The sequence below is a fragment of the Sphaeramia orbicularis genome, chromosome 22, assembly GCF_902148855.1.
Source record: "Sphaeramia orbicularis chromosome 22, fSphaOr1.1, whole genome shotgun sequence".
Classification (NCBI taxonomy): domain Eukaryota; kingdom Metazoa; phylum Chordata; class Actinopteri; order Kurtiformes; family Apogonidae; genus Sphaeramia; species Sphaeramia orbicularis.
In genome coordinates, this window is record NC_043978.1 from 27157597 (window position 1) to 27170150 (window position 12554).

The window sequence follows — 12554 nt, forward strand, 5'->3', positions numbered from 1 at the left end:
GCTCAGATTAAAGTTAATTGTCATCATATTAGAAACAGAGAAAAATGAAGAAAATGTGACTTTTTCAACAAAATCTCTCATTAACTGAACATAAACCCAGTGTCTCCATCCACTGTCATTGAGCCAACTCCATGGGTTTTACTGGTGAATCAATGTTGTAGAAGATGACGGTGTTTCCATGGTGACTACGGAGCCTCTGAACGTCCAAATGGGTCATATCTGATGACCATGAAAAGATGACAAACTGTATTTTACACCAATTATTTACATGGATTGATAGGATTAATGGATCAGAAGTTATTAAACATTTTATATTGGTAGACGATTTTGGTCACCAGTGGTTGTTTGGGTCTTTATGGGATATAGTTAGGGGCAAGGAACCAAATATGGTAATTTCATTGACCTTGATTTTCTACATGACTATAAAAAAGTACTAAAGTCTTGTTATATCCTCCAATAAACACACTAAGGTTGAATTTTTGGATTTCAGAGTGTTTTATGAGTGTCCTATAAAGGGTTAAGTAGCTGTGATTAATTGATGGTATTAATTATGACACTGTAATTCAATGTAGTTGGTGTTTTCAGTGAATCTGGTTTCCTCAGTCTTCTCCAACTCCATCCAGCTGTTCTCTTGTATATTCATGGGTTTTGTTGTTTTAGTTCCATATCAGCCGACACAGTGGACACTTATGCATCATACACTGACATTCATACCATTACTGTATCTGTGCTGTTCTAGATAAACCTGATCTGCAGTAACGTGTTTCAGTGTAAATCAATTGCTAAATGTTATTGCTGTAATTAACATTTTTCTTAAATAATTTTTTTTCATATCTCTGTGAAATGAGTAATACTAGTATTAGAGTATGTTAAAATGTGAGCATTAGCAGCATTAAAAATGTTTTTACATCATAGTTTTCACACAGTATATCACTTTCTGTTGATGGGTTTTAAATATACTGTATGTTTCTTTGCTTCAAAAATTAAAAAATTGTAAAGAGAAGTTGACAATATTATTTATTTTGTTGTTGTTTTTTTTCTCTCTTTTTTGTGTTTACTAGGTCTGTAGGTTTATTGTATAATTTTTTGTTTTTATTTGTATTGTGTCTGTGTGGTTCCTTATGTCTAAGTCAATGTTTATGTAAATATATAATTTAAAAAAAATTTATAATGAAAAAAGAAAAAAGATTTTTTGAAATAAGATTTTCCAGATCTATTGTCTAAAAATAAGTTATTATATCTCAATGAAAAGTTACTCTTTAGGTGATTATGTCTTATTGTAAGTGTGATGAGATATTTTGACTAAAAATGAGAGAAATACACTTGGTAAGATTTAGATTTTTGCAGTGAAATTAAGCAGGAATTCAAATAGGTTGTAGAAATCCACTCAATTTTTGCTAAAATGAATATAAAGATAGCTTTGCAGCACCTGGAGGGATTAAATTCAAACTTTTTGAACAATTAGGGTCCAAATACACAAATAAATGAACCAAAGACTAATAAAAGTGGGTTTAGCAAAATATGACCCCTTTAATAATAATAATTTTTAAACAATTTTGTCCAGCTGAGTGGATATTTATATAATCCATAAAAAAAATAATGTCATGAAAAAATTTAAATTGCATTGTTTTTTTCATGCCTAAAGAGGAATAAAATCACTCAAGAAAAAAAATATTGACTAAGGTTTTCATAATTCATGCATGAAAGGGTTAGAAAAAAAAAAAGATATTTTGACTAAAAATGAGAAAAATACACTTGGTAAGATTTTTGATTTTTGCAGTGAAATTAAGCAGGAATTCAAATAGGTTGTAAAAATCAACTCAATTTTTGCTAAAATGAATATAAAGATAGCTTTGCGGCACCTGGAGGGATTAAATTCAAACTTTTTGAACTATTAGGGTCCAAATACACAAATAAATGTACCAAAGACTAATAAAAAAGTGGGTTTAGCAAAATATGACCCCTTTAATAATAATAATAATAATGATAATAATAATAGTAATAATAATAATAATAATAATAATAAAAATGGTGTCTAGCCGAGTAGACATTTTTATAACTCCATAAAAAATAGTGTCATGAAAAAATTTAAATTGCATTGTATTTTTCATGCCTAAAGAGGAATAAAATCACTCAAGAAAAAAATATCGACTAAGGTTCTCATAATTCATGCATGAAAGGGTTAGAAAAAAAAAACATGTGCATTTTGAGGCATCCAAAGTGAATTTCATAAAGCCATAAGTGACGTTCCTATTAGAGTATGAGTCACCAACAGTAAACTAATCAGTGCAACAGCATTTGCCTCATACTGTTATAATGGTTTAATCCCCATAGAGTTCCCTTATCAGTCATGTGTTGCATCCAGCATATATTTAGAATTAATCTGTGAGAATGTGCACGACCAAACAGATGGAAGATACCCCAGACCATCACATGTTCTTACACATGTACTTAAAATCATATCTCCAGACTCTTGTAGAACAATAGCGTCACATTAGAGTTCCTTTATGTTGGTTATTTCTTTTCATTTATCACTCGTCTGTACATTGTGCTCAGAAAAAGCGTGGGCATTTATTTCATTTTTTTCTTTCTGCACTCAACAAAAAAAAAAGCTTTAGATAAAGGGAGACAGAAAATTGGCACTTGCATGATAAAAGTACAAAAATATATAATTTTCTAATCAGGAAAAAGGCACTTTTTTCAAGAATAAAAAAAAAAAAAAATACCCTCACACATGCAACATTTTTTTTTTTTTGGCAGTGTTTGTAAAACCTTGTGCTCTGAAAAATAACTCACCACTTAATGTCTTTTTCAACAGCTCGCCTTTTATTTTATTTTATTTTAGTTTTTGGACAAGCTGTTGAAAACCTCTGACATTAAATGAGAAGGTTAGTGACACCGTACATCTATCTACTGCTAAATGGACGGGTTTTAGTTCCAGTTGCTCATTTTGGCACAGAGAAAACATTAAAAAAAAAAAAGACGTCTACATTAATAAATAAAAAATATGGCTGATAAGGCTTAAATATAGAAGTCTTGTTGCATTGGCAGGATAAAAACCAGTTCAATTTGATACCACTTATCCAATGTCTCAGGTGTTATTATCACAAAAACACCCGCTTTAGGTCAGACACATGTTAATTTCAGAGAAGAGAAATGTTTAGTTTGATGTTAGACGCTTTGTAATCCTTGTTCTTCGCTTTGCAGAGACATTAAGAGAAGGCCAAGTCATTTTTGTTGTGCAGATTAAAAAAAAGAAATTATATATAGAAAAAAAAAAAACAGAAAAAAACAGAGGGAGAAATCTGGAGGCATCACTCAGTGGGTTAAAGTAATAATCAGGATTAATGAAGTTAATCTTTTTTGCTTGTGTGTCAGTGTCAATACCTTGAATTAGTGGAGGAGGAAGGAAGCTGGATAGTGAGTAAAGAAGAGCTGAATGAACCGGGGACGACACCGACAGGAGACTGAACGGTATGGGCTGAAAAACCGATTTTGAGTTTGGAACGTTCGCAAATAATTAAAAAAAAAAAAAAAACTGTGTGAAATTGTGGAATAAGTCATCATGAGGACATTCAGTTTATGGATGCGTTACTTACGATGAAAATCTACAACATCATAAAGGATGTAAAGGGCGTGGATGTGTGCCCTCTGATTGGCTGATGGACCGTCCAATCAGATTCAAGTAAATGTAATGTAATAATGGTGCAAAATATAATGTAATAATTTTTCACCTCATTATATTTTTACAGTACATTATATTTATTTATTTATTAATGCACATGTGCTTATACTGCCTGCACTTTTTTAAAGTATTTCCTGCTGCTGTGGTGTTGTTTTATGTATGTTTTTATTAATTTGTATATATAAATATTTTATGCATTGTGCCTACACTGAAGGAAAGCAACCCTTAATTTCATTGGAACTTTTTTTTTTTTTTTTTTTACAACGACAAATAAACTCACTCATAAACTCATTTTGTAATAAAATTCTTGAGCACATTTTGTAATAATTTTTTTTTACATGTTTTAAAATTGTTGAGCACATTTTGTAATTTTTTTTTTTTTTTTCATTTTGTAATAAAATTCTTTAACATATTTTGGACTAAACTTTGCCACATTTTGTCATTAATACCTAATTAGTGCAGCTTTTGTCTCTAGTTTGCGAACACATTCTACATTATAATGAAAACAGTTACATTTGATTCAGGTTTGACCACTGAAACATCCAACTAGTTTTTTTTAAATGAATTCTAATTAAGCTAGATAATTAAGCTTTATGATGTTCTGCTGGTATGAAGGTTTTTCCAACTAAAGCATTAAATTTAATGTTTTTTGATGGTTTATTACATAATGCACCAAATTATTACACTTAAAAAAAAAAAAAAGTGCTACACCCGCATTTTGTAATAACTGTTGCAATATGTATCAAGTTATTACAAAATGCGATCAAGAATTTTATTACAAAATGTTACTATTACTACATAATGAGGTGAAAAATGATTACATTAGTATGTATCGCACCATTATTACATAATGTGGTGCACCAAGGCTCTGTATTTGTGTTCTTACATGACATCCTCTGTGTGTTTGATAGACCTGGAATATGGATGAAGCTAATCTGGATGTTTATCAGGAGGCTACGACAGTATATTTGTGAAATAGTGTCAAAGGAGCAGGTGTTTTGGTGGAATGTGCCTATGAGGAAGCACGTAAAAATGACTAAATCCGCCCATAAAATGACATCATATTCAGGCTGTAGTTGCAGCTCAGAGGTTGTTGTTCTTTTACGTAGCGATGGGGACGTTTAAAGCTGTAACACAAACATAGTGGGAGGAAGGAAGAATGATAAACCTGCCACTGGCACAGTAACAGCAGTTTTACACTGTTCTGTTTCATATCTATTAACTGTGAAACCACATTCTTTAATGAAAAACAGATTTCACTACCTTATCTTATAATCATGAAAAAATATCCTCTTATTTGTCCAGTTTGGACTTAAATCAGGTGCAGATCTAGAGTCACTGGGTTAAATAATGTGGCAGATATTGAGATAAAATCTGCTATTTTGTCTTATTTGTCCAGTATTTAGAGTATTATTTCACATGATATGGGTGTTATTAAAAACTGGCATCTATTACTCACATATGAAGTTTAAAATAAATGACATAGCAATGAAATGTTGCTAAATAATGTGTAATTAATGAAGCATATGGGTGCTTCTATGAAACTGGTCCCTAAAAACAGGACATGGGGGCTAAAAATTCAAACCACATGTAGACAAATGTTATGAAGCAAGTTTGGAAGCAGTTTGGATCTATTTTAGAAAAAGAGAAACTATTTTTCAGATAAAACACATTTTTATATTATTTTCACACAAAAATCTAAGTGTAACACTGTAAAAAGGGCATGAAAATGACACACTATTTTTGGAATATCTTTTTATTCTGTCGCAGGTACATTTTGCAAATCAAACTGATTATGCAAGGCAGAGTGCTCACAAAAATAACTGCTGTTGCAAAATCCTTCGTGATTTATATGTGTTTAAATGGGGAGGATGTGTATGTAATGCCAATGGACACGATGGGTTACACACGAAACCTGGAATGAGACTGAGATTCATGAAAAACCCACGTCTGGATTAGAAAAACCACTAGGATCGTCAAATTTAACACAGTGTCTTTACTTATAGCGGTATATAAGACCACTTATAGCCATGTTTTCCAGATCAAATGCACTGACACCTAGGTAGGTTTTCATGTCCAAATTTTGGTCCTATTTTTGGCCCCAATATTTGATTAAAATTCATTAATTCTGGGATGGCTTAGAGCAAGAGTATAATTTTTCTGCATTTATGTGAGGTCATCATTAGGTACATCCTGCGGGGAAATATGTCTACATTTCTCTTATTATTGGGTCAAAAAGCTGGGAAAGTATCAGATACCAAAATGAACCCAGTTTCATAGAAACACCCATATAGTACTACTACACTAGGCATTTAAGGCACATCTTTTACTATTTTTTTGTGACGACAGTATGTGCAGTTCTGTGAAATCATCTGTTTTCAGTGTGTTTGTGTGACTTTGTGTGTTTTACATGAGCAGATCTTTCCTACACATACACATTCAAGTGCTCAATGCTAACCGCTAATGCTAGCGGCTGTGCATATTAGGATGGGTGAAATGCAGAGACCAAATAATAAATTAACCTCTAAAAAAACATGAATTTCTCATGTGGATTTATTTGTCGGGTTGACAGACCTTTAGATTATTTGCGAATGTTACTTTCCAAGCTCAAAATCTTGATTTTTGACACTAGTTTGAGCCCATACAACAGCACACACTGGTAGTGTTTGAATGGAAAACCCCTCCCCATATTCAACAAAAAAAAAAAAAAAAAAATTAACTAGCTGAACAGCCGTGTCATCATCTCCCACTTAAAAGGAATAATAAGGTTATTTTGATCCCAAAGTAGTTCATATTGGTATGGTTTACTGGTGTGCATTGCATTGTGGGTACTCCCAAACGACTCGGTTTTAGCCGTTGTATCAATAAAAAGTAAATGAGGGAAAAGTGTTCACCAACCAGACAACAGCTGGTGAGGACCGTAATGCTGCTCTCCAGGCATAACAAGCCAATAGGTGTGTGTTAATGGTTTAGAAAAATAACATTAAAAAAAGACCGAGGACAGCTTTAGATCATCATACAACTGTCATCGTTAAATTTACCCTTAGTTTTGTAAATAACTCACGACATATAATAATGTGTGCTGATGAGATGTTCTGCTCTACATAATTCACAGTAAAATTAATCCCTTTGAGATGACTAATATGCAGTATTTTTGCACAGATTAGGATGAGCACTGCACTAAGAGAAAGAGGATATCTGTGGGAAATAGGGTTTATCTGTGGGATTAGGTTTGATGTGACTGTGAGAGTAACCTCAGTGTACAGACAAATCACCTTTTAATCAGAGGGAGCTTTTGTTTTCAAGTGGCTGACCCAGAGGTTAACCCTCAAAGACCCAGACAGACGCCCACCGAAAGTCTCCTACAATGTTTAATATGACTTTTAAAGTCTGGTAAAGTGGTCTTTAAGCAGTGCCACAGTTTGTTGAGGCATTCACAGGCTCTGCAGTGAATGTATATACATTATAAAGTGTTTTCATTATTTATCAGTCATGTTCAGTTAATATGTGGAAATGTTTATATAGTTAGAAATGAAAAAGAAATGGTTTTACTGAAAAAAGGCCAAGTTAGTGTTAAATAACAGGCTTAGTATAGGTTACACATAAAAAAAAATCAGTTTAGAAGGTAAAAACATCACATTTCTAGATTGGGGGGTAGTTAAGGTGGCACATACAGCTCAATATGGAGTAAAGTGGGTTAGATCAGTAAAATAATAACAGAATAACCAAGAAATAATGACAACTCCAAACTTTTCTCTATGGTTTAGAGTGAAAAAAGTATAATTACATTATGACACTTGTTTAAAAAAAAAAAAATCCTTTAAAAAAATTTGAACATGACTCTTAAATTTCTTAAGAAAAATAACTGCAATTTTAACAATATTACATCTCAACCTATCATTTACACGTGCATCACAACTTACAGATCACAGTGGATCTGAAAAGAAACTAAATATTTAGTAATAGGCATAATGCTGATCAAATTGCACTTACTTTTATTAAGATATTTTTCAGGTTGTTCACATTTTTTGTGAAAGGATTGTTTGTAAATGTAAACATTTTCGTGCAATTTTACTAATTTTTTTTTACACTAAAAAGATAAAAATTGGTAGTTGTCATTAGTTCTATTTTAGCACATTAGTTATTATCCAGATTCTATTCCATATTTATACACAGTGTATCGTGTTTGCTCTTGTGTTGTATTTTTTTTAACTCGTGTTTGCTGTGATACTCTATTATTATTGTATGTTATGCTGCTGCTACACTGTAATTTCCCAGTTTGGGGTAAATAAAGTACATCCATTTATAGGTTATGACTATTTTACTGGTCTGACCCACTTTTGACACCACTGTCTGTTAATATCTTCAGTGTTCACAAATTCATCCCGTGGACCGGACTGGACCCTTTGGTGGGCTGGTTTTGGGCCGCGGACCGCATATTTGTCACCCGTGTTCTAGATGAAAAAACAAACTTCCTGAGGTTCACATAAAAAAAAAGAACACCACATTTTGCTTCTGTTTCTTCAAGCTTTTTTGGTAAATCCTTCCTGTAAATGTCAAACGGGGACATAAACGTCCAGATAGAAGTCACATGACGGCGACTGCTGCGAAACATCATAACCCACAGGTCCCAGAAAGTGATGTAGGTCTTTGAGGGTTAACCAGTGACCTGATGTAATGTGCAGCTGTGTGTGTCCCCCCCTCCCCACCCCCACCCTCAGAGAAACGCTGCACAGGAGAGAGCGTCTGCTGTCTCATTAGGTCAGTGACACAGAAGGACAGGACGACTAACAACACAGAGGTTTGTCTCTATAACAGAGACGACAAAAAAAAAAAAACACAGCAGCCGTGTTTGAGACTGAGCGGGGAGGGCCAAGAGTGTCAGCAGATTCTCCAGCACAGAGGTGAGAGGGCGTGAGCGGGAGTGACTTATCGACTCGTGCAATTTCCAGTTAGGTGGAGTGTGTGTGGAGTGGTTTTTGTGTGTGTGTGTTTCACATCAGTCGGTCAGTGTAAGTGGTGGCCAGACACCAGTTTTAATCGTGTTAGTCCGTGAACCAGACCAAAGGTAATACATTCATGAAACTGGTTAAAAACACAAGACAAAATATCAGCAAGTTAGTAAAATTCTTACTAAGAATGTTTTATTAAAATAAATGCCAAGAGGTTAATAAGAAAAATAACAGCATACACCATGAAAACTAAATGCAAGCATGTAAAAATACTTATGACAAGAAAACTAATAAAGTAGCTAATGAGTTAAACAAGCTGGGAATTGGCAAGAAAACAAAACAAAATATAACAGGAAAAGGCAACACTCCCCACAAGAGACAGTTTTCAAGATGTAAAAGAGAAAAGGGGGAGATAAGAGAGGGCCATTTAGGAGGGAGGGGGGGAAGTTAAAGTGGGTTTTATTTTAAAAAAAAAAAAAAAGAAAAAGAAAAAAAAAGAAAAAAAAGAAAAAAGAGCACTCAGAAACATGATTAATATACATATAAAATGAGATTAGAAAAATACATTATAAACCTGTAACAATGGCTGTTAATTACATTATCATACATGTAGTAGGCAGGCCAGAGAGAATACGGTAGGTATAGAGTTAACCTTTCACCTGATGGACTTATCCAGCCTTTCACAATGACACAGCAAAGTTTGAACATTGCAGAGGGAATTTTCTTAATACTGTCAGATGCTGAATAGCCATCTCTTTGCTCCGCTTTAATAATATTGCATTTCAATTTAAAAATAACACTGAAGAAGAAAAATTCATTGACCTTTTCGGTGTAACAGCATGATGAAAAGAGCGATGAATAGAGAAACAAACTGCCAGAGGGGAATATTGGGATCTAGGAGGTTATTTTTAAACTTGTTTCAATAACTGAAAACCACTTGAAACAGAGTCTGTTTCATGAGCCAGCGCTTTAGTTATAAGTGAGAAATCTAATGATTGTACTGAAAGATGTCAGACTTGACAACGGCTGGATGTTTGCAGTTTGCAGCTGTTGAAACAAACAGGATTTAATGCCAAAAAAAGGGGCGTCGACCCCTGCTTTAATGCATTCCCTTGAATGTTATGTATTTTTCTCAGCTCATGATCAAAATATTTTCTGGCAGACTTTCTGCGTTTGCTGTTGGCAGTTCAATTTGTTCTTGGAAGCTAGTCACAGTCACCAAAAGAATCAAGACAATTATTTCATATATATGATCATTAAAATATAAAATAAAAAGAGAACAAAAAACCTGCCCAGACAGCAGAGTAAAGGGTCATCAAGTAAAGGAAAAAAAATCATTTCAGGAAGACAAAACCATGGCACATATTTAGCTGGTCAAAAACGACTGCTATTCTTTTTGCATAGAATAACTTCGGTAACACCACGATACAGTGGGAGCTACCCTGCTCCAACTATTCAGAGCATGTAACACTTAGCCATTTCCTCTCTGCGCCATCTTCTCGGTGGGTGCTGGATATTTTTATTGAACACAACTGGAATAGTCAGGAAACAGAAACCACTGTTGATAAGGCACTTTTAATTTGATCCTTTTTTAACTCTCTGGTCGTCTGTCTCTCGCTCTGATCTGAAGCTAACTTTCCAAATGTTTTGGTCTTCCTTTCCAATCATATCCAAGGTAACAGCACTTTTCCTCACCCACTAAGTTTTTCTGTTTTCTCCTATTTTTTATTTGATTTTTTTCAGATTTTTGTAACTGCAAGTTAAGTATCAAAAGCTAAAATTGCCAAAAATAGATTTTCAATTTTTTTTCTCCAGCACCCTGTAAAATTATCTATTTTTTTGTTCTCTTCTGTATTTGTATATGCAATGACAGTTATCTACATTTTTATATATTTATATATATTTATATATATATATATATAAGACGTATGTATAAAGCAATTTGAACAGGCAGGCATGGCTTTCACATCCTATTTTTTTCTTGAGAGAGTTAAACAAAAGAAAGTGGGCTCAGGAGATAGACTATGATCACAGGGAGGTGTGACACATTGTGGATGCGCATACGGGTGATTTTTTTTTACCCCAAATATTTTATGGGTAAAACAATTCAAAACAATTTTCTAATTTGCAGGAAGGCTCAGATTGAGGCACCTGCTGAAGTCCAAATAAATGTGAACACTGAGGTTCGAAAAGAAACAAAAAAAACTGAACAGAAAAATTGGCCAATGGTTGCAAAACCAAAAAGAAAAGTAACAATAATACTTTAACACTCTTTTGGCAATGTGGCTGATGAAACTACTGAATATAGAAGCTGGGTGTTGAGACGAAACACATTTATGTACAGAACTTCAAAGTGCCCTTCCCCTTAGCAGTGTTTGTAATTGCATGTTGATTTAGTGTTAATAGCCTGCGTTCAACTCCACAGAAAAAAAAAAAAAAAAAGAAGCATTAAATGGGTCAAAATTCATTTGACTGGCTGACTGGCAGGCACCACAAATTCACACTCTTCCAAACTCTAAAAATCACAAAGAGCCCTCTGTGAAACAGATGCATAATAGCAGATATATAACTCATTGGAAAACCCTTTGGCTAAATATGCACACGTTTAGTAATACTTTTTTTTGTCTTTTTGATCACAGCTCATCTAACTCATTCAGATATTGTTTTTTCTAAATACATCAGGCACTGTATAATGGATGTAGTGTGGATGGGGGAGTAGCAAAGGTCAGTAGCTTATAAGCACTGCTCCGACATCCCCAAAGCCTCAGCACACCCTACTTTCATTGTAGTATTAATTAAAAAAAAAAACAAAACAAAACAAAACAAAACAAAAAAAAACACACACACACATAGACCCCTCATCCCAAATTTTGGCCTTCCCATTTTCATAGCTTCAGCAGCCTGCTTCAAACATTACTTTCCAGAGATAACACCTGCCTTTTTTTCCTGTTCTTTTTTTTTTTTTTTGGTGAGTCAATTTTAAGCAATTAGTCAAATATGAACAACCAAAATCAAGTGGAGAAAATGACAAAACGTAAAGCAAAAAATAAAATAAAATAAAATAAAAAAAGACAGGAGAAGAAAACAAAACACACATAAATCATAAAAAGCTCCTTTTGCAATCATTTCAGCCATGCTTTTAACAAAAACAGACAGAAAAGCTGTTTTGAGAGGCACACCCAGAATGTGTCAGCTCACAATTACATCTTTAGAGCTCAACAACTGCACTACATGTGAAAAATGACAAGAAATTAAACAAGTTAATGTGAGTGTATGTTCTCTTTCCTTCTATTTCTTTTTCTCTCCCAGCAGGTGGGTGTTGGAACGGGGTGGGGGGGCAGGTATTTTTTTTAATTGTTTTTTTTATTGTTTTTTTTTATTAGAGGGAAGGGGGAGTTGACTCTGAAACCAAGAGGTTTGCGTCACATAGTTTGAACTTTGTTTCACTCATAATAAGTGAGGTCACCAAATCAAAAGAATTAAAAAGGAGGGTGGGTGGGCAGGGTGGGGTGGGGTCTTTATTGCTATATAATTCAGTGCAGATTTATGAGTAATACCACAAACACATCCACCCATTTATGATTCATGAAGAAAAAGAAAGAGAAAGAATGGGAATTGAACTCAATGAACAGAGGGAAAAAATGAATAGTACACAACTCGTTGGGTTTTGTTGTGTTTCTGTGAAGATTCTGTGTTCTATTGTTTTTTTGTTTTGTTTTTCTCTTTTTTTTTTGTTAGGGTAACTGTACGGGCAGGCGCCTCTCTCTCTCTCACTTGCGTCCGAGAGGCTAGCAAAAGGCAATTACCAGTTAACTGATCAGCAGGCAGGCTTGGGGCGGCTCGTCATTGGGTGAAGAGTTCAGAGGTCAGAAGGTCATGTGTTAGTTGCCGGTGGCGGCTAGGTGGTTAGAAACAAA

General features: G+C 34.0%; 1 protein-coding gene across 2 annotated transcripts in view; it reads right to left on the reverse strand.

Moving 5' to 3' along the window:
- Positions 1-10379: 10379 nt before the first annotated feature.
- The window catches only part of LOC115413725 (protein quaking-A), a 95735-nt gene continuing 93560 nt past the window's right edge, over positions 10380-12554 (reverse strand). For both annotated transcript variants that reach the window (XM_030126770.1, XM_030126767.1), the window contains exon 8: positions 10380-12535. In XM_030126770.1, the coding sequence (XP_029982630.1) occupies positions 12519-12535 (17 nt within the window). In that variant the 3' untranslated portion in view covers positions 10380-12518. The remainder of the gene's footprint in view (positions 12536-12554) is intronic.